General features: G+C 35.9%; 2 protein-coding genes across 4 annotated transcripts; one reads left to right on the forward strand and one right to left on the reverse strand.

The window, feature by feature from the left end:
- The first annotated feature begins 7,687 nt into the window (after positions 1–7,687).
- Positions 7,688–11,983, forward strand: LOC110942163. Its single transcript, XM_022183902.2, has 2 exons — positions 7,688–9,654; positions 11,637–11,983. Exons 1-2 carry the CDS (start codon positions 7,834–7,836, stop codon positions 11,736–11,738), a joined length of 1,923 nt encoding a protein of 640 aa, XP_022039594.1. The 5' UTR covers positions 7,688–7,833; the 3' UTR covers positions 11,739–11,983.
- A 745-nt stretch (positions 11,984–12,728) lies between these two features.
- Positions 12,729–18,763, reverse strand: LOC110942162 (protein CWC15 homolog). 3 transcript variants are annotated; one of them, XM_022183899.2, is made up of 9 exons: positions 18,620–18,730; positions 18,495–18,541; positions 18,256–18,403; positions 16,944–17,050; positions 16,805–16,846; positions 16,602–16,689; positions 15,342–15,435; positions 14,273–14,373; positions 12,729–13,035 (listed from the first exon to the last, which is right to left on the reverse strand). In XM_022183899.2, the coding sequence occupies exons 3-9, from the start codon at positions 18,384–18,386 to the stop codon at positions 12,912–12,914; spliced, it is 687 nt and encodes a 228-aa protein (XP_022039591.1). In that variant the 5' UTR covers positions 18,387–18,403; positions 18,495–18,541; positions 18,620–18,730; the 3' UTR covers positions 12,729–12,911. The 3 variants fall into 3 exon arrangements, with proteins under 3 accessions (XP_022039591.1, XP_022039592.1, XP_035846307.1); XM_022183900.2 differs by lacking the exon at positions 18,495–18,541 and having other exon boundaries at positions 18,620–18,763; XM_035990414.1 differs by lacking the exon at positions 18,495–18,541 and having other exon boundaries at positions 18,542–18,672.
- Positions 18,764–21,938: the final 3,175 nt, after the last annotated feature.

The raw sequence follows: 21,938 nt of genomic DNA on the forward strand, positions 1-21,938 counted from the left end.
TATTCTTTAGGATCCCACCTTTAGGTACCTTATTACTACATATTCTTTAGGATCCCACCTTTAGGTACCATATTACTACATATTATTTAGGATCCCACCTTTAGGTACCATATTACTACATATTCTTTAGGATCCCACCTTTAGGTACCATATTACTACATATTCTTTAGGATCCCACCTTTAGGTACCATATTACTACATATTCTTTAGGATCCCACCTTTAGGTACCATATTACTACATATTCTTTAGGATCCCACCTTTAGGTTCCCTACCCGTCGGCGACGCCCTCTAGTTTTTTTTTTTTTTTTTTTGCAGTTTTCTGCAGGTTCGTTTCGTCGTCCGTACGCACTAAAACGCACGTAACTTTTGAACCGTTTACCCGTTTGACCTCCCGTTTCTTCCTACATGCTTGTAAATTCACATTCTATCATATAAACTTAAAATCCCATATCCGGATTAAGGAAATTCTTATCTTACACGCTATCGCCTTATTATTAATTTATGATTTATTCGACCCGTTCATGCCTTCATCCACAAAACTAGTTTGTTTGACCAAGACTTCGTATGAACCTAATAATGTCCACATTGTATATCGTACAAGATTAAGTTATCGGATGCCTTGCATCCTCTTGACCCATTTTCGCTCAAGAGCTTATTTTGACCCGTTAAGGGTATTTGCGCATTTTAAGGTCTTTAGCTTACGACAACCATACTTCTCGCTTTCTTACTTTTTCAAAACATTCATTTAATCAAATAGCTTGTTTGTAATCAACTTTTAAGACCATTTGCTCGTTTTACCCATCAAGGGCGTTTTTGTCAACTTTGCTCTATCCTTAACAACAAAGGACTCCCTTGCATAAGTAACCAATCCTACTACTTAGCTACAGTTCTTAATCACATATACCTCGCTCGGAGATCCGTTTAATACTTCATCGGTCTCATACAATTCTTTCCTACTTGACCTCGATCATCATACTTAATTAAATCGCACATAACTTTCCATAAACAACTAAGAAGTGATTACAAAGAAATCACTTACCTCGTGCGTCCATGTTCATACTCGTTTCCTCGCCACTTTTGACCCGTTAGCCTTCCGTGCTTGATTCCGTCTCGACATGATTCCTATACTTCCATGTCATCGAAATCACATTCTTATTAGCATACATAATTGTACATGTTAACGATCATATCGATCGCATAATTCCTATTTGACTTTCATTAGTTACTTCTAGCAAGCATAATACATGTGACCAAATTCATATCATTTCAAACTCATGTAAACCATCATGTCATCGCATTAAACACACATTCGTCAAACGCGCTCCATATAACTTACCTTAATCTTACAATTAGGACAACCCGCCTAACCATCCTTCTTATACACGGTTGACTTTTAGAAGTCAACGGTTCATTTAGTTTAACTTTCGACTTATCATTATATACCCGCAACATCATAATCGACTATACGGACGACAATACATACATTTTATCATACGATTGGGGTGCGTACCATCTTTTAAGCATAACGTACAACTAATTCATGCACAACCTTCTAAATTCATACATAGTTCATCAAATCCTTCTACTAATCAACATGTGGTATTTAAAATTAAACATCATACATATTATCATCACATTTTGTCCACTTCATCTAACAACAATTCACCGTTTCTTATCCAATTTCTTTAAACACTCACACACATGTATGATTCCAAACATTGTTAACATAAGTAAATCATCAATTTACATTACATCATCTAAAACCCACTTCATAACTACTTATTAATCACTTACAAGTGATCTAATCTTAATTTCTTCATAATTTCATCATGCTTTTGATATGTGTACTACCTTGTAAGCATAGTGTACAACTAGTTCATGCATATCCTTCTAATCTCATACATAATTCATCAATTTCTTCCTTCTAATCAACATGAATCATACATGCATAAACATCAAACATACTAGTATCACATTTCTTTCAATTCCCCTCATAAGAATCCATCTTACAAATCAAAATACATCAATTTTAAGCAAGAATTTAGACATAGATGATTTATCCATGTCATCATCTTCACCATAACAAACGGGTTTCACCCTTAAACATCAAATTAACCTAAACCATGCATAATCCATGTTCTATATGATGATTATAACACATACCAATGCTCAATTTCACTTGAACTCACGGATTAGAACATAACCCATTTTACACATGATCACCAATCTTAGATTTTCGACATACCTTATGATCCCCTCGTGTTGGAGATCATTAATCCATGCTCGGTTATGGATTTGAGCTTCATCTTGCCTTCCGATTTAAGCATAAAGATGGAACTAGGGTTTGAGGCTCCATGGGAGCCTCCTGCTCTCTCTCTCGAACATACGTATGTGTGTGTTTGTGTGTGTTAGATATTTTATAACTTAACTTTCATTTGTTCCATTTTAGCCCCTTGGTTTACTTTTAAAACATAAATGACATTACCTTTATCATTTAAGACTTTTGACCATACCCTTAACTAGGTTAAATAGCCTAGTTATTTATTTCCTGACGTGTCACATAATAACATACAACAAACATTAACATTCAGATTTTGGGTCGTTACAAATATTGAAAAAAAAATATATAAAAAAACAGCATTGTTCGTCATCTCTTTCTATTCATATGTATAATTCTTATAAAAATGATAATATAATATATATAGAGACACTTTTATTTTATATTATTCATGCAACATTTGTTTTGTTGTATGGCCAATATTGCATATTTCACCAACAATGAGTTTACGGATTTGTTTTGTACTTTCATATGAGCATGCTTAACTGTGGAGTTCTTATAAAATCTACTATAAATACGCTCCAAACACGTTGATGATATTTATGACGAGATATGTCTTATGAACCCAAATCTTTCCTGTTCACAACCAATCTGGAATTTCATAGTTACAATTCAACAAAAAACAATATTCTAAGATATAGTATGATTCAAAAGCTTTCATTGAATTTAGGTTGAGTCAATATGATCACATCTCATATTGCTAGCACTTATATGCCAACATAAAGCTTTTGAATCACACCTTTATTACTGTTTATTTATTTATAGTATTTTTTATGGTTGGGTTGGGGGGAGAGGAGGGAGATTGTGGATTCATACACCCCTCTTTAAACTTGTAAAATATCATACGAGAAGAGCAATAGGGTCGTAAATGAGTCAAGCCCAACCAACCAAGGGGGATCGTTTAAAAATCAAGCCAAGTCGAGCTGACTCATTTAACTTGACAAGCTGAAATTTTAGGCTTGACTCATCAAAAGCTTGAGCCAGGCCGTGCGTCGTCGAGCCAGCTCGTTTATTATAAAAAATATATATATATATATATATTTTTTCACACATAAATAAACCAGTATTTAGGCTAATAGAAAACTAACTTTAAGCAAACTACAAAAAAACTAACAAGTTACCTTAATCTATATTTTTCTAAATCAATATTACTACTTATAACTATACCTTAACAATCTATTTCTTTCGATAAAAAATAACCATATTACTAGTTAAAACCTAAAAAGCAACCATATTACTAAATTAAACCATTGCTTAAAAATATATTTAGATTATAATTTATATATACACGCACATTAATTAAAACATATATACATGAACTTGGGGTTTAATTTAAATAAGACAAACGAGTGAGCCAACTAACAAGCGAGCCACAAACCGAACCTACCTTGGCTTGGGCTCGGCTTGTTTACAAATGGAGCTGAGCAGACTCAACATGTTTAAAACCTAACTGATTTCGAGTTGAGCTTGTTTTAAGCTTTTTTCAAATTTCGAGCAAGTCGCGAGCCACGGGCTTTTGAACATCCCTAAATAGCAATGTATATCACACATTAGAAATTTGTGTTTTGAAGATATATGAAATTTCTTTTTCACTTTAAGGTTTATCGATGTCTTTTTGTTAGACATTCATAATTTGAATTTTGAAAGACATGATGTTTAATAGTTATTTATGACATCAAACATGTTCCTTTGTCCAAAAGAATTCTAAAACATTTTCTAAGCTCTTTTCAAGTAAACTTATTATTTTTACCTCGGTAATTCGTCATAAGATACATAACAAATCAACGTTATCAATAACCAAGGTGGACCCAAGCATGTGTCTGGTGTAGGGCTGAGAATAGATAACCTGTAAGTAACATGCTAAGACACGATAACAGAAAAGTACACCATGTGATTTTTTACGTTTTTAAAAATAATCAAAGTTTGAAAGTTAGGATCCATTATTTCTCTTTCTAGGTGCATAAAATATACACCTGTCTTATAGACATTGGATATAAAGTAGTTAAACGAGTCGTATTCATGTTTAAAATTTTGTTGTTTGCGTTATCAGATACCTATTAAACCTGCTAAGACACGATTTACCGGCCCTAGTCTGGTGTCACCGACACCTGGTAAAAATTTATCTACTATATATATTACCGAATCCCGAATGACACTCAATAAATTTCAACATCAACACTCATGATGAAATTTTATGACCAATGACACCAAAAAAATTAATGTAGTTTTTTAAAATTTTACAAATATAAACCAATAAATTATATAAAAATAACAAATATAAATATATTATAAACTCATTAGTTGGCAATTGGGTACCTGTTAAGACACGATTAGACCTGTTTGACTGAAAAATACACCATTTGACTTTTTTAATTTTTAAAATAATTAAAATTACAATGTTAGGATCTATCATTTATTCGTCTTTGTACATAAAATATAAAACTGTTTTATAAACATGAGGTAGAAAGTAGTTAAACGAGTCGTAATCATGTTTGAAACTTATGTTGTGCGCGCCGTCAGAAATCTGTTAAACCTGTGAAGACACGATTTGTCAGCCTTAAGTTAATTGGATCATTACCCATTAATCCACTATAAACTCTTTAAATTCACCCCATTTGAAGCCCGTTGTTTAATAATCCATAAACCCAATAACCATTATCCTAAGCCCATAACAATGATAAAAAAGAACATTGTGAACCGGGAACACGAAGGAAGAGACAATAAGAACAACGGGCGGTGTTGTCGTTTCCAAAACAATCTCATATAGTCCCCATTTTATGTTTTTATTTTGAACTTTTTCTCTAAATTTTACTTTATTATTTCATTTTTAGTTTATATATTACTTGAATGTTTGTTATTTGCTTTTATTATTATTCCTTATTGAAACCTAAAGTGTGAGATGAAAATTGTTGGTTGGTTTGGGTTTAAAAACTCAATTTTAGGGGATATGGAAAGATTTTTATTAAAAAGGAAACTTATAGCCTAGTGAAATTTTTGGGAAGGGATTTTTTTGAGACCAATAGGTTTTGAGTTCGATTCTTACAATGGGGTTTTCCCATATTTATTGAGTTTCCCCCTGAATTGGTGCATATGCATTATGCCTAGTGGAGATGGATATGATCGGGTGGTTCCATTGGTGACACGATGATATACTCTAGTGGAGATGGATATGATCGGGTGGTTCTACTGGTAACACGATGATATACTCCAGTGGTCCGTCTGTGATCCAAATTTACCGTTCAAAAAAAAGGAAACTTAGAACATTCATCTTCTAACAATTCTAAACAAATTGATGTGGATAATCTTCCATCAAAATCTTGTCTAACGGAAACTAAACTGTCATAATTTTCCGAAAAGGTTTGATAGTTATGGAAGTTGGTTAAAGTATACTATAAAAACTAATAAAGCATTCCGCTTGTGTTGTTACTTGTTTAAAGAATACCCTTGTGAACCCTAAACTCTAAAAGGTCAAAACAAAGGACAAGCATTGCATTCGCCACTCTTATGAGTATGATTGTTTCAAAGAGGTGCTAGATATACAATATCAACATCAAGAGTACATGAACCAACTTAAGGATATAACACCTAAATTACTTATTCCTATGAGTTGTTTAAGTTCAGCTGATAACTTTGTTGAGTTTGATATATCAAAAATAACACCATTCGCTGAGATGAAATATAAAAAAGAGTTAATTGCTCGGATGGTCCCTGTGGTTTCAACTTTTTTCACGTTTAGTCCCCACCTTTTGAAAATAGCAGGTATGCTCCCTATGGTTTGTCATTTTGTTACTCGGATAGTCCCTGAGTAGATGTTAGTTAGTTTGAAAATAGCAGGTATGCTCCCTATGGTTTGTCATTTTGTTACTCGGATAGTCCCCAGAGTAAATGTTGGGGGACTATCCGAGTAACAAAATGACAAACCATAGGGAGCATACATGCTATTTTCAAAATGTGGGGACTAAACGTGAAAAAACGTGAAACCACAGGGACCATCCGAGCAATTAACTCTATAAAAAATAACACCAAGATATATTCATATGATTTTGATGACAATGAAAAAACAAGACTTAAGACCGAATCGAGCTACACTGATAATTTGAAACTGGATACAAAATTTGCATATTTGAACAATTTCTAGTTTTGTAAGATTGATGTTTTAAACATAGAAACATTCTGGCATGTACGTTTATTTATTGTTTATTGAATTTATCATTAGTTTTATCAGACACAACAAGTATTGAGAGATGTTTTTCTACACCAAAGCACGTAAAGTTCAATTTTCGTAATCAGATTGGTGATGAAATTTTGAGCGATAATTACATCTGCTATATCGAAAAACGATTACTTATGAATGTGTGTCTTGATGATGTAATAGCTCGGTTTCAAAAATGAAAAGCCGTAAAGAGCCATTGTAAGGATGTTAACACATGGTATTTTTAATATGCATTTTCAAATAACCATCAGGGGCGGACCCACGTTAAGTGAAACGGAGTCTCCGGACCCCAATCTTTTATAAAAAATTAGTAGAAGCGGTATATAAAATTTTGTATGGACCTCATAAAATAATTTAGTTGGACCCCATAACCATGAGAGTGAGCCTGGTGTAGTGGTAAACCTCCCTTGTTTACACACAAAAGGTCTCAGGTTCGATATCTGTTTGTTTCATATTCTTGTTTTTTTTAAACCTGATTTTAAATTAATCACTTTATTTTTTTTTTTCTGTTTCAATTTTTATTTCACGTATATTTAGCTGAATGTGTACTAAATGAAACTTATAATTTAGTTATGATATTGTTTTCTATTATGTTTCTTGACCCGACCCGAACAACGACCGATCCAAAAAATTTGAACACCGGAAAAATAGGATCCCATTGTCCAAAAATCCTGAGTCCGCCACTGATAACCATTAACATATTGTTATTATATGACCCAACACGAACCATACCAATAAATATAAAATCAAGTACAAAAAATTCAACACAAATGAAAAAAAATTCCTTAATCCACCACTACAAATAACACACGATATCATTGAAACATTTAAAAAAAAAAAAACATTCAAACATTATCGCATTTTAAACAAGAAAAACTTTATCTCCTTTGCCCGAGATCAAGATCTTCGAAATTCGAATCCGAGCAGATCAAGATAAAATCTTGCCGACACCAACAATAAGTCGATAACCATGAAAAAAAAACACGGTGGACCAACAACAAGACCGATCTCTCACACACAAACACACGTTAATTACCATGTTTATTACATGCTTGTCCCCACGTCTAAAACCCAATCATTCATTCACTCACTCACAAATCATTATTCATTACCAATTCCAGCTTTTTTCACTCATTTTAATTACACAAAAGCTGCAGCAGCCAGTTGTATCCATTCATTTCCACATTATCTAATCATCCCAATTAACCTTTTTTTTCAAGTCTATTGATTTACGTGACCAAAACCAACTGGGTTATCTATCAATAGTAGTTAACTTCAAATATGGAAGTCGTAACATACACAGATCCAAACACCCACTCGCCACCGTGGCAAGAAATGTTCCGATCTGCTTCAACCCACAAACCCACCCCCACCCCTAACCCACCATCTCCGGCACCACCACCACCACCGCCAGCCGCCGAAGCTTCAATCTCCGGCGACCCTCAGGTGCGTCTGGCTCTATACATAGCTATGGCTCACGCCGGTTTTGCTTTCACATTTTTCATCTTTTTCGGCGTTTATAAACTTCTCGAACAATACCTCCGACCAATTCTTTGGGCCGTACTATGTTCGATCCCTTTACGAGGTATCCAGCAAACCCTTGTGTCGTTCTGGTCTGAGCCTCTAGAATTAGGGCTTACTGAAACTATACTAGCTATACCTGTATATATGTTCAGGGTTTTTATAGGTGCCCTTGTTGAAATCAGGGAGATTTTTTTCAAGATTGTTTGGAAAAGGAAGAAACAGGAGGTTATGAAGCGAAAACGGTCGAAATTTTCGGTTTTGTTAAGATGGTTGTTGTCGTTTTGGGTGTTTGTCATGGTTTATGAGCAGTTTGGTGGGTTTGGGGCTGTTTGTTTGTTGGTGTTAGGGTTTATGTTTACTTCTAAAACTGTGGATAGTACTATGATTTACGTTACGTCGTTTAGGCGAAAGAGTTTTAAGCGAAGCCCGTATTCCGGGTTTTTTACTAAGCCGGTGTTGAAGCGGCTCGAGACGATTGTTGCGATCGGGTTGATCGTCGGGATGATTGTTGGGATGATGAGTATGGTTTTGTTTTTTTCGTATAAGGTTGGGATGGAGGGGAAAGATGTGGTTTTTACGGTTAAGTCTCACGTTGAGGAGAGTAATTACGCGGAGAAGATCGGTTTGAAACAATGGATGGATGAGAACGATGTGTCGGGTATGTTGGATCGATACACGACGCAGTTTTACGAGACCGTGTATGAACAGATCGATAGTTTGGCGATGCAGTATAACATGACGGAGTTCGTTGAAGAGATTAAGAATATAGTTTCGCCGCGGTTTACCAACACTTCGGCCCATTTGACCGCGTTGACTTTACCAAACCCGTATGCTGAAAAGATTCTAAATTTGAGAAGACGGGTCGTTAACCGGGAATGGGCCGAGATTTATCCCGAGATTAGTGGTTTGTTTAAAGAAGTTGTGATTAGTAGAGAAGATATCACTCAAAAAGCAAAAGCTATCGCTTTTCAAGGGAAAAACGTGCTGCAAAATGTGTTTGTTAGTAGTACGTCGATTATCGGTGGTAGTAGTAAGCTCGTTTTTGTGATTATCGGGTCGATCGTATCGGGGGCTGCTGGTGTTTTAAACTTTGTTTCACAAACGATGGTTTTCATATGGGTTTTGTACTCGCTTATAACGTCGGGTTCGGGTGGTGTTACCGAACAAGTTATGTGTATGCTCCCGATTTCACGATCGGCCCGGGCCCGCTGCGTTGATGTTCTTGATAAAGCTATTTCGGGTGTTCTTTTAGCGACGGTTGAGATTGCGTTCTTTCAAGGGTGTCTTACTTGGCTATTGTTTAGGTTGTTTGATATTCATTTTTTGTATATGTCTACTGGTCTTGCGATTATCAGCCCGTTTTTCCCGATAATTCCGTATTTTATTTCAACGATTCCCGTTGCAGTGGAATTGGTGCTTGAAGGTCAATATGTTGTTGCGGTTTGCTTATCGATTATTCATTTTGTTCTTATTGAATATGGTACGACTGAAATTCAAGAAGACATACCGGGCAATAGTGCTTATCTCACTGGGCTTAGTATTATTGGTGGGGTCGCTTTGTTCCCGTCTGCAGTCGAGGTAAATTTACTAATATACCCCTTTGTTCCTTATTTGTTTACTTCTTGAGATACTTAAGGTGCCAAAATGAGCATATCGCGGTAGGTTGTGTAACATGCTAACATGTCAAAACGGATCCGTTTTGGCCTTTGTCCCAATTGCTGAGTGTTATCAGTTATGTGCCTTATGTCCAAGGCTTGATGCAAAACTACTATCTAGCCGGGGGTCGAAGCAGCCTCTCTATTCCTACGGGGGTAGAGGTAAGGCTGTCTACATCTTACCCTCCTCCTCAGACCATACCTTACCTTGCTATTGGTGGGATTTACTGAGTATGATGATGATGATTTTGTATTTGACCCGTTTAACTTTAAATGGGTCATAATGGTCACCGACCCCTGATCGGATCCTGTAGAAATGGTAGTCGGTTAAGTCAAATTTGGGTTAATAAAAATGAAACGCGCCGACTTGTTTACAAGTTACCCCAAATGGCAAAATATAACAATATATTCTTGTGTTCACAATTTCTAAAATCTTTTTTTTTACAAAAAATCTATGCACTTTTGAAATTTTAATTATAGTTAGAGTTAATTACTGTTTTCGTCCCTGTGGTTTGTCAAAAATCACTATTTCAGCCCATTAGTTTAAAAATTGCGATTTCAGTCCCTGTGGTTTCACTTTCGTAACCATTTCAATCCATTATTCTGTTAAGTACAGGGACTGAAATGGTTACGAGGTGTAGGGGTGTTCATCGAATCGAATATCGAATTTTCGAATTATTCGAATCGAATTGTTCGAATAATTTTTATTTTTCCTTGAATTCGTATTCGATTCGAATTCGATTAAAACCTATCGAATTCGAATCGAATTCGTATTCGAATAAAAAACCCAATTCGTATTCGATTCGTATTCGATTAAAATTTCGAATTCGAATCAAATTCGAATAAATTCGATTTAATTCAGATTCTTTAAAACATGTAAAAAACTATAAAAATGAAACATAAATTTTAAAGCAGCCACAAAACACGATATCACATTAAAAAGTTTCAAATAAAGTACCACAAGTCTAAAATTCAAAACAAGAAGCCGGGAATAATCGCTCCACATTATAAGTTAATATTTTTATGTTTAGAAATCTATTGATAGATTTGTTAATTAGGTTTTACTTATGGTCATGTAATGGGTAATTTTAATATTTGGAAAAAATTTAGAAAAGAATTTATAGTGTAGCTTAATAAAAGTTATATATTTATTATATATAAAAATAATAAATATAAATGTATAATTTTTATTCGAATTTCGAATCGAAACGAATTTGAATTATAAATTCGTATTCGATTCGTATTCGATTTACTTGACTCGAATTGAATCGAATTCGAATTCGAATTCTTATAATCGAAACGAATTCTTGATAATCGAATCAAATTTAAACGAATTTCGAATTTTTCGAATTCGAAACGAATCCTGAACACCCCTAACGAGGTGGACTGAAATGGTTACGAAAGTGAAACCACAAGGACTGAAATCGCAATTTTTAAACTAATGGACTGAAATAGTGATTTTTGACAAACCACATGGAAGAAAACAGTAATTAACTCTTATAGTTAATATCTAGTGTATTAAGTATCTATGAAATCCAAAAAAGACATGGACAAAAAGCGTTGAAATAGGGTTACAGTGCAACTGAATGGTGGTGGTGGCAATCGGTTCAGGTTGGGGGGCTTCATATAGCGCAACCCAAACCCGACCCGTATATGAACGGGTCAAACAGTTAGGGCAGCTGTTGTAAATGCGATGCCGAGTTGAACTTGTAGTCTTTTAACTTTTTAAATCTGAACTTATAACAGGTTGGCCGGTTGAAAATGGGTTGACCAGGTCAACCCTGTCCTGACACTTGACCCATTTATCAAACAGTGTTATGTTATCTGTATTGACCCGCGTAGACTGAATCCTAACCTATTTATTGCATGTTTTGCGAGTTCTAACTGTTGAATATGGTGACGCAGGGAGCGATAATGGGGCCGCTAATAACGACAGTTGTTATAGCTCTAAAGAATCTGTATGTAGAGTTTGTTTTGGATGAACAGGATAAAGCAGAAAAAGACTAAAATGCCCTCCAGGTGGGAGGATTGTTTGTATTTGTATATTATTAGTAAATGCAGCTTGTTTGGGTTCATGAGTCATGAGACCCTACCCTTTAGAGGAATGGTGTTAAGTAGAGTGATTTTGTCAGGGTAAAAATTGTATGATTTCATTAGCAACTGTAGTATGTTGATATTTCTTGGTTGTGTGTAAATTACTATGTAATTACAAGTTTGTAAAAATTTGTTGTGCGCTTGGGTGTTTGGTGTTATGTGTTATGTGTCGATGTAGCGTAAATGCATTGACCAAGTCAAATTGATCCGGGTCAAAGTCAAACAGATCAAACAAGGTCTAGTTCTGTTTTGACTGTTACCCTTTCATATTTAGTTCCTACTTTTGAAAAGTTATACCTTATAGACTGACTGGTCAGACTGGGAACCAGAGGTATGACCGGTCCGGTTCACCCTATTGGACCGCTTTTGAGTCGAACCGGCCGGTTGAGCCGCGGATTTTTTAGGGGTTGGACCGGTTTTTTATTAATAATTTTCAATTTTAACTTATTTATTTTTATAATATTTACGACATTATCCGGGTCCTATATTTGGTCCAACTGACTTGACCAGTGGACCAGTAAGGAGACCGGTTCGACGTCCGTTCCAGTTATGAAAACATTGGTTTCAACTGTTTACTCAGACTTTTAAGAAATTACGCAATTCTTTTTTGAACAGAAAATTTGGATCATTGACGGACCACTGGACTACCATCGTGCCACGAGCAGAACAACCCGATTCATCTCCACTAGGCAATAAAACCTATACATCAATTCAGAAGGAAACCCAATAAATCTGAAAAAAAAAACCGTGTGGGAATCGAAAAGGAAACCCAACTCTTTCGCACTGCATCTACTTCATGCAACAACCGCGTCTCGACTAAACGCGTTTTTGACTGAATAGTTATAACCCTAAATGAGTTGATTTCTTCAACACACTATGCCCAATTATATGAAGGCAGGGAACTTGAAAAACAAATGTACATTATAACTGTTCAAGTAGAACCATTACAGAAAGAGGGTCAAATTCGATACAGTCAAACATGATCCAACCATAGTCAGAAACTGATACAACGAACCAGATCCATATGTTATGGAACCAGAAATTCTTGTACATTCTGTTTCCAATAATACCCAAAAAAAACTCGATTTACTTCATGTATTTCTGAAGAAACTTGCGATGAAAGTCACTGCGAATGGTGTCGTTGATAAAACGCTTTGGAGCCTTGGTTTCCCCACGAGCCTGGTTCTTGAAAACCACGTCATCATCCCACCTGTGATATTTGATCGGGCGTCAAGCAGCAGAAAGGTTACACATCAATAAAGGGTGACACAATTGGTAGAACGGGTAACATTTTGGTACATGTGATGGGCCCGGTTGACCCAAAACACTTGTCCAAAACCTTTCTAGTGTTTTTGTAAGTTCATGACATTTTAAAATTTATAAAATTTCATTGATATCATATTCATATATTTTATTTACCCTTCAAAACAGTAACTTACCCACTCCATAATAAATATAATAACTCAGTTACTTGTAAAGTGGTAAGTTATAAAAGTTTGTTTAGGAGTGAAATGCCATTTTAGTCCCTGTGGTTTGGACCATTTTGCCAGTTTAGTCCAAAGGTTTCATTTTACGCATGTGGGTCCAAAAAGGTTTCACCATTGCCATTTTAGTCCACTGGGTTAACTTCATGAGTTTTTTCTGTTAACTAGAAGGGCAATTCGGTCATTTTATATGGTCGAATTGCCCTTCTATTTAACAGAATTACATATAAAACGACCGAATTGCCCTTCTCGTTAACAAAAAATGGATGAAGTTAACCCAGTGGACTAAAATGGCAATGGTGAAACCTTTTTGGACCCAATTCGGCCATATAAATGACCGAATTGCCCTTCTCGTTAACAGAAAAAATGCATGAAGTTAACCCAGTGGACTAAAATGGCAACGGTGAAACCTTTTTGGACCCACATGCGAAAAATGAAACATTTGGACTAAACTGGCAAAATGGCCCAAACCACAGGGACTAAAATGGCATTTAACTCTTTGTTTAGTTAAATAAACAAGTAGATATACATATCACCATGAATCATCTTTTATAAGACAATGCATTGTGATAAGTAGCCGAGTTTATTTGATATAACATATGGAATGAAGGGTAAGTTAGGTATCTTTGGTGTTGTATTGTGGTAATTTCGAAATTGGAAAATATGATATCATGAATTCTAGAAATAAAAAATATAAACTTTTAAACTTTTAGAACAGTGTATATGAAAAAAAAAATGTTTTTTGAATAAAAATAGTAATATAATGTAAATGGGTTATCTGGGCAGTTATAATACATTTTTTGGCGGCTTTCACTATTTCAGCCCTTTCACTTTATATCAATTCTTTTTATTTACTTATTTGACCCATAAGAGATAACAAATAACCCAAAATTACCCATGCACAAGTAAACGGGTTGAAATAGCTACCTGTACAAGTGAACATAGATAGATATGGCAACTAACCTTCGTTTTACATTAAAGGATGTTGCGTTATTAAGCAACGGGTTTCCTCGTATTGTCTCCGCCTCTTTAAGTTTAAGCTCCTCTTCTCGCTCTTGACGTTCCTGTAAAAATGGCCTTTTTATTATTCCAACCCAGGCAGCCCTCAACTAAGATACATAACAATGTTAAGCCCAAAACAACCAGGCCAAGTTGACCCACAAACACTTTCTGACATTTTGTCCGTTTGTTTTGTAACTAATGTAAGATTTTAATGGACACAGCCCTTAAGAGTTATGGTTAACAACTGACTTACATGCCATTTTAGGTGATTAGTCGTTGACGTTTAACAAGTAGCTGATAAATCACCACTTTTTAGATGTTAGTGATGGTTGCTTTTTTGACCAACATATTTACATCGATCGTTACCATGGCCCTAAATGCCATGTTAATCGAAACCCATAATTAATGTTAATTATGACTTATAAAAAAATAGCATCAGAACAATAATCCAAATCTATGAAAAAAAGAGTAAATTGCCATTTTAGTCCTTGTGGTTTGGGCCATTTTGCCAGTTTAGTCCAAAGGTTTCATTTTTAACATCTGGATCCAAAAAGGTTTCATCGTTGCCATTTTGGTCCAACTGACTTAACTCCATCCATATCTGCTAAAGCTGCCAAGGGCATTTTTGTCATTTCATTTTGGTCCAACTGACTTAACTCCATCCATATCTTACAAAAATGCCCTTGGCAGCTTTAACAGATATGGATGGAGTTAAGTCAGTTGGACCAAAATGGCAACGATGAAACCTTTTTGGATCCAGATGTTAAAAATGAAACCTTTGGACTAAACTGGCAAAATGACCCAAACCACAGGGACTAAAATGGCAATTAACTCATGAAAAAAATTTAGAAAGATGCCTGCATTAAGAATAGGTCTTGAAGAATTTTGAAGTTTCAACCTGTTTGACCTGTTATACCGACTTGACATGTTCCCCTTTTAGGCTTTAGCTAATTTTTTTTTTCCAAATTCGACACAAACAAAAAAAAACAACCCATCCAAAGTTAAAAAAAAAAATTTAAAGAAAACTCACTTGGCGGCGTTTCTCCTCGGCTCTTTCCTTCCTTATTAATTCAAGCTCTGCCATAAGTGCTTCTTCGTCATCCTCATCGTCGTCATCTTCATCACTAACCACAAAAAAAGTCAGAAATATTAGAATATCAGGGTCGTTAAATACTTAAATTAACTCAAAGATTCAGTCAGATTTTCTTAAATATATTAAAAATTACAGCATTACTCCTAAACCACATCACATGTCAAACCAATATAATGTACAAACAAATTTTATACATGAAGATAGCATGGATAAATCGAACTGTGAATAAAATTACTATAAACAGATTATAAGGAGACTGAACAGACGACCAATAACAAATCAGATAATTGGATGTTAAAAAATGATCAATTCTAGGGGTGACCGTGACAGTTATGCAACATTAACTAAAATGTGTTGCTGATTCGTATATTTTGTCCCTTATGTGCCACAAGGGTAAAGTAAAACAACGTTCAGCTAAAAAGACAGCTTAAACGGGTCAAAAATTGTCTAAACTGTATTTTCAATCTCCTAGAACAATATAATTTTTATAAGCATGTTCAACACAAAGTTATAAACTGTGAACAAAACGTGTCTCAACCCTCGGTTCTACCCCCTCTTAACTTGTACCCTTGGTTTAAAAAAGCGCGAAGCGCTCCGAAGCGTTTTGGTTCCAAAAGCTTTAAGCGAAGCTTCAAGCGCGAAGCGAGAGCTTCACGTATACGAAGCGCTCAAAATTAAAAAAAAATATATATATATATTGTACACATCAATATGACCTATTCTACTTGTTAATCAATAACAAACACAAAAACATGATTAAAAAACACACTTAACACATAAAAAACATAGTTAAAACATAAATTAAAGTCGAAACACACTTAGCGTAAAGAAACAGGCCTCATTTAACCCTATTTAAAGACTGTTAGGCTTAAAAAATGGCCCAAATGTGACCTGATTGGGCTGAAGCGTCGCTTCAAACCATCATCGCTTCGCACTTAAAGCTCGCTTCACAGCGCTTCACGTAATGTAACGCTTCAGACCAAAAAAAGCGATGTTTCCAGCGCTTCACGCTTAAAGCTCGCTTTAAGCGCGCTTGTTTAAACACAGCTTGTACCAAAAAACTGCCTGTTTCAACGTGTTACTCAACCTACCCACTTTTCCACCTCTAGTTAATCAACTAACACACTAGTGTTATGTCATGCATTTTAATGATAAAAATAACCCAAACTGTATTAAAAAAAAAAAAAAAGTAGATACCTGTCATCATCACTTTTATCATCCTCGTCAGCATCATCAGCATCTGCACTGCGCGGAAAGATTCGATCCTCGACTTCTCTCTTTGACCCTATATCAAAAATAGTTTACTCTTTAGATTTAAATTTAGCACACATGACTATACATCGATAAACTATATACAATCAGTAAAGATATAATGTCCAGTTATTATGTGTAATATCAACCTTCTAGTAGATGATAACCACCCTTCCTACGATCTCTGTCCTCTGCAATTATACCATGAACAATCAGTTAAAAAAAGGTCAGCTGTTTGCACACGCCACATCAAAATTACAAAGAAAGATCAAATATAAGTTTAATTACCGTTATAACCCTTGTCTTTAGATGAGAAATGCCTCCGCTCGCGCTCCTCTAACTCCTCTTTAAGGTCTCTCCTTTCTAGTTCTTCCTGTGTATCTTGACCCTCCTTTCTGTAGCAACCAATACCAAATCATAAAATAAACAAATATGGCAACAGCGTAAACACAGCATTTAACTAAACAAAAATCACACCATCATAGTATGTAAGTGTTAATAATTAACTCTTTAGATGAGAATAAAGATCAAAGATTATGGGTGACCTTTTTATACCGTACAAAAGAGGTTTTTAAGCCGTGGGTCTCATTGAGAGCAGCCTCTCTATCTCATAATATAGAGGAATCATACACGGCACGTTTGTTTGTTCGTCTGTCAACAACCTTATAGAATTTTACTCTACCAAGTAGGATTCCTTACTTACAACAACCATACCCAGTAAATCTCACAAATAGCAGAACTATTGGTAGGGTCTGGGGGAGGTGGGATGTAGGCAAACCTTCCCTCTATCCTAAGAATAGAGAGGCTGCTTCCTGAGAGACCCCCGGCTCCAAAACAACCAACAGGCAGATAGACGAAAGATAGATAAGTAAATAGCGTAGCAGTAGTCAGATAAATCATCAGCAAGCAACATATATGCATAGATACAAGAAAATCATCATATGTTGGTCTACCTAAAGTGTAAAAGAAATCTACCCCCCCCCCCAAGGCAAAGCTAGGACACGTCTATACCCTCACCTACAAGTCCTTAACCTTAATCCTAAGTCTCCACGAACTCCTATCCTGAACCATGTCCTTAACCTTACTTACAAATACAAACTTTTTCATGTGGTTGATCACGGCACACATTCATGTAAATCACAGTAAACTTAGATCGATAAACCATGGACGAGAGTTCTTTCACTCTCTTCAATTCTTTCTCCCCTAGGGTTTCCGACCCTGTCTTGACATTCATCAGTTCTAACTTTACTATAAATTTTTCCAGAAAAAAAAAACTTCTTTTACAATCTTTGTTTTGAACACAACTTAGAAAAAAAAAAAAAAAAAAAAGCCAATAACACCGCATAAGCCACCGACAAGTAGTATCTCATATGTTGCAACTAGAACAAGTACAATTCATGACTCTAAAGTCTAAACATCCTTCATAGCAGTCTATTAAACCTAGGTTATTGAATGTATGCTCTACGATCAATCTCGATTCCGTAATATCAACTTAAATCTACCTTTAAAGTTTACCGTACCCATATTCACATGCTATAACTATAATACAACAACATAATACCAAAATTTAACTAAGTAATACATAAAAAAGTAACCTAACCTGGGCTTGAGGGTTGTGTGAGAAGCAATATCCCTGGAAGAATACTTCTGCGAAGGCCCAAAAATACGTGTTCCACCTTGTTCGTTACCGCCTTTAGCCGGTGCCCATGTAGGTCTAGCAGCAGTCGTCATATTTCCTTACAACTCACCTGCAGATTCAATTATTATTCAAATCCCGAACAAAATCGATCACTGTATAGGTTGTATTGAAACCCTAAAACAGATAATCTAATAAAATACCTAATTGGCTAATTGTAACTTGAAATTGAGAGATGGATTAATGAAACCTGGATGAGATATCGAATTAACGGTGATTGGATTGAAGAACAGGTTGAAAAGTGAGAGATTTTGAAGTTAGGGTTTACCTTTTGGGTGATGATGATTGTGTTGGTAGACGGAAGAACGAGAGGAATAGAGAGATCCGGACTTATGATGTGGTTAAAGGTTTTGTATATGTATTTTTTGTTTGAACGGAAAACGAATCCTTCAAATATGCTTCTGGCGAAATTCATCATACACTGTCTTTAAATCGGGCCAAAGCCCGTGAACACTCATCTGAATGCACGACAGCACGGTGAGATAAAACTCGCTCAGTTTCAGGATAGAACTAACGATCGTCGTCTACTCATCTAGTCTCCTGTCATTATTGTTTAATAGATGAAAGTTTCATAAACACCCTCCTTTTCTTATTTTTGTTCATTATTGGTAGAAAGTTTGGTTTTGTACGTATGAACCACCACCAAAGTTTGGTTTTATATTTGACGAAAAACTTCATTCACAATCATGTAAAAACAGCTAGTGGGATTTCAATCTTTCATCACGTAGTGTGGCAGGAATTCGGTCAGTTTTTGCTTGGTTTGTTACATTACCGGCATTTGTTTATAGCAGCAGAAAGAGAAAACCTAAAAAAATAAGGCGTGATATACCCAAAATGATATCGACACGTATTTTATCTCGGTCGAAAACCATAAATTAAATATTGATTCCAATAATATTGATGTTGGTATGGTGGTACCGATATTATTCAGTTAGAATCAGTTTGGTTTGTCACGTTATCGGCTCTCAATACCCAGGTTTCAGGTATGGAACCGGTTCAAGGTATAGTCAGGTACCACTTAGACCGGGTATTGAAGAACTGGTTCCAGCAGCTAGCCTGAAAAATCATAACTAGTGTACTTGTTTCCGGCTCAGGTATGGAGCTAGTTATTCAATAACTAGGTAAAGGAACTGGGTATAAAAAGAACCATGTTTGTGGGTATTGAAAAAAACCCGGTGTGGGCTGCTGTTTTCTTAAGTTTTTTACTACATTTCTTTTGTGAAAAAAAGGTTATTGGATTTACTCACCCTTAACTATGGGCTATTGACCACTGACACCCTCAACTGTCACTTTAACGTCCATCACCCCGAACTTAACACTTAGTGTGTTCTGTCACCACGTTGTTAACTGATCACTAACTTTTGATGTTGTTTTTATACTTTTTGGGGTGTCATAGGGATCTTATGAAGGTTTTAGGGATCTTTGGACACCCCCAAAGTATAGTAACAAGCTCAAAAGTTAGTGATCAGTTAACGACGTAGTGACAGAACAAACCAAGTGTTAAGTTGGGGGTGGCAGACGTCAAAGTGATAGTTGCGGGTAACAACGGCTAATAACCAATAGATAGGGGTGATAAAATCCAATAACAAAAAAAACCATAAAAATCGTTATGTAACATTCAAACAAGTAGAATAAAAACACATACATATTAGAAACTTGAAATATTACAAACGCCTACACCTAACATTTTAAAACATAAATACATAGAAAAAACATAAATAAAAACGTAGATAGTTCCGGGCATTAAAAAAATGGGTACGGGTACAAACCGTTTCCGAGTATTAAAAAATCAGGTACAAATCAGGTCCAGTTTTGGATATGGTTTTTTGCATATTATAAATCCAAAACCTATACGTAACCGGTGGGTAGAGTCCGGTACGGTTCCGGGTAAAAAAGACCTGATTATATTTATACCTGGCTCGGTTTTTTCTGGTTTCGGGTTTTTTTTTTCCGGCACCTATAGGCTCTAATCTATAAGGCTCCGATCTAGGGCTGTTCACGAGCCGAGCCGAACCGAGCGGACCTTTGCTCGTGCTTGGCTCGTTTACAAACCGAACCGAGCGGAGCGGCTCATTTAAAACCGAGCATCAAATCAAGCGAGCATTTTTCGAGCAATAAAAATTCCGAGCGAGCGTCGAGCGAAGTTTGAGCTATTTGGACAACCGTGTCACCCAATTTAAATTTGCTGAGATAGATAGTGACAATGTTGGGTCTCAAGTTTTTATGTCTTTAAAACATGCACATTTCTTGGCATAATATTTTTCTTATGAATAACAATGGCGTGGCTGATGAGGCGATGATCATATTGTACGAACAATAACGTTGGGAGCAGGAGACGATCGACTTAGGGTAATGACATGAAACATTGAGGCGATGAACAGACTGTTGTTTATTGGTTTAGGGTTTAACTTTTAGTTTTGATTTTAAATTTTTATTGGCGTGGTTGGGCTAGTACGTATAGATATAGTTGTAAATTTGTATATAGTTGATCAAAATCTAATAGATTGGTACATATAAAACTATAAATTTAATTTATATTTAAGTATATATGTATGTGTAAGTGTGTGTATATATATAGGTGTATGTGTGTATATATATGTATAATTTATATTTGTGTTTATATATATGTGTATATACATGTTTATAGATGTATGTGTATATGTATATGTGTGTGTGTGTGTGTGTATATATATATACTAATTAAAATAATAATTCGAGCCGAACCGAGCCGAGCGACCTTTGCTCATGCTTGGCTCGTTTACAAACCGAACCGAGCAGAGCGCCTCGTTTACAACCGAGCGTGAAATCAAACGAGCATTTTCCGAGCAATTTCCAAACAAGCGTCGAGCGATTTGAACGGCCCTACTCCGATCCCCCCATACCTCTTTCCACTTTGGGCCATGCTAATTCTTGATATCCAAATTAAGCCCAATTAAATTTAGTAGAAGCCCAATCGACTTACTTTGGACCATGCTAATTCTTGATATCCAAATTAAGCCCAAATAAGGGGTTGTTTGTTTGCCTCTTAATTAGGCTTTTAATGCTTCAAACCTCTTACTGGTTCAGCACTTAATGGTTTAGACTGTTTGTTTCAAGACCAGATGTCTGAATGGTTCAGACATTTGCCTCTGAATGGTTAAAATTTATACAAAGTCTGAATGGTTAAGACCTCTAATCTGAATTGGTCAGTGAAGGGGTATGGCCCAAAAAAAAGCCGCGCAAACCTTCTTCAAGGCCGCGCGTGAGGCCATACTCCTTATTCAGCAATTCTCTTACTGGCAACCTCGCGCGAGTACCACCACTTCCCATGAAGAGGCGCGAGGCCTAATCCAGAAGAGAACTGCAATTTCGACACTTAGCAATCTGATAAGAGCCTTCACTACCTGTAAAACCGCGCAACCTGATTTCATGCCCAGCATCAATCACATAAAAGGTTGCGGCGCGAGACCAGAGTAGGAAGGTACAAAAGGTACAAGTGGCAGGAAAAAGGAGCCAATGAACATCCTGCAGGCTCTGTTCAATCGTGCGCCACGATCGTCTGAGGTGCAAAGGACGAAAAGTACATAAGGACGCCTATGTGGCACCAA

Source organism: Helianthus annuus, chromosome 5 (assembly GCF_002127325.2).
Source record: "Helianthus annuus cultivar XRQ/B chromosome 5, HanXRQr2.0-SUNRISE, whole genome shotgun sequence".
Classification (NCBI taxonomy): Eukaryota; Viridiplantae; Streptophyta; class Magnoliopsida; order Asterales; family Asteraceae; genus Helianthus; species Helianthus annuus.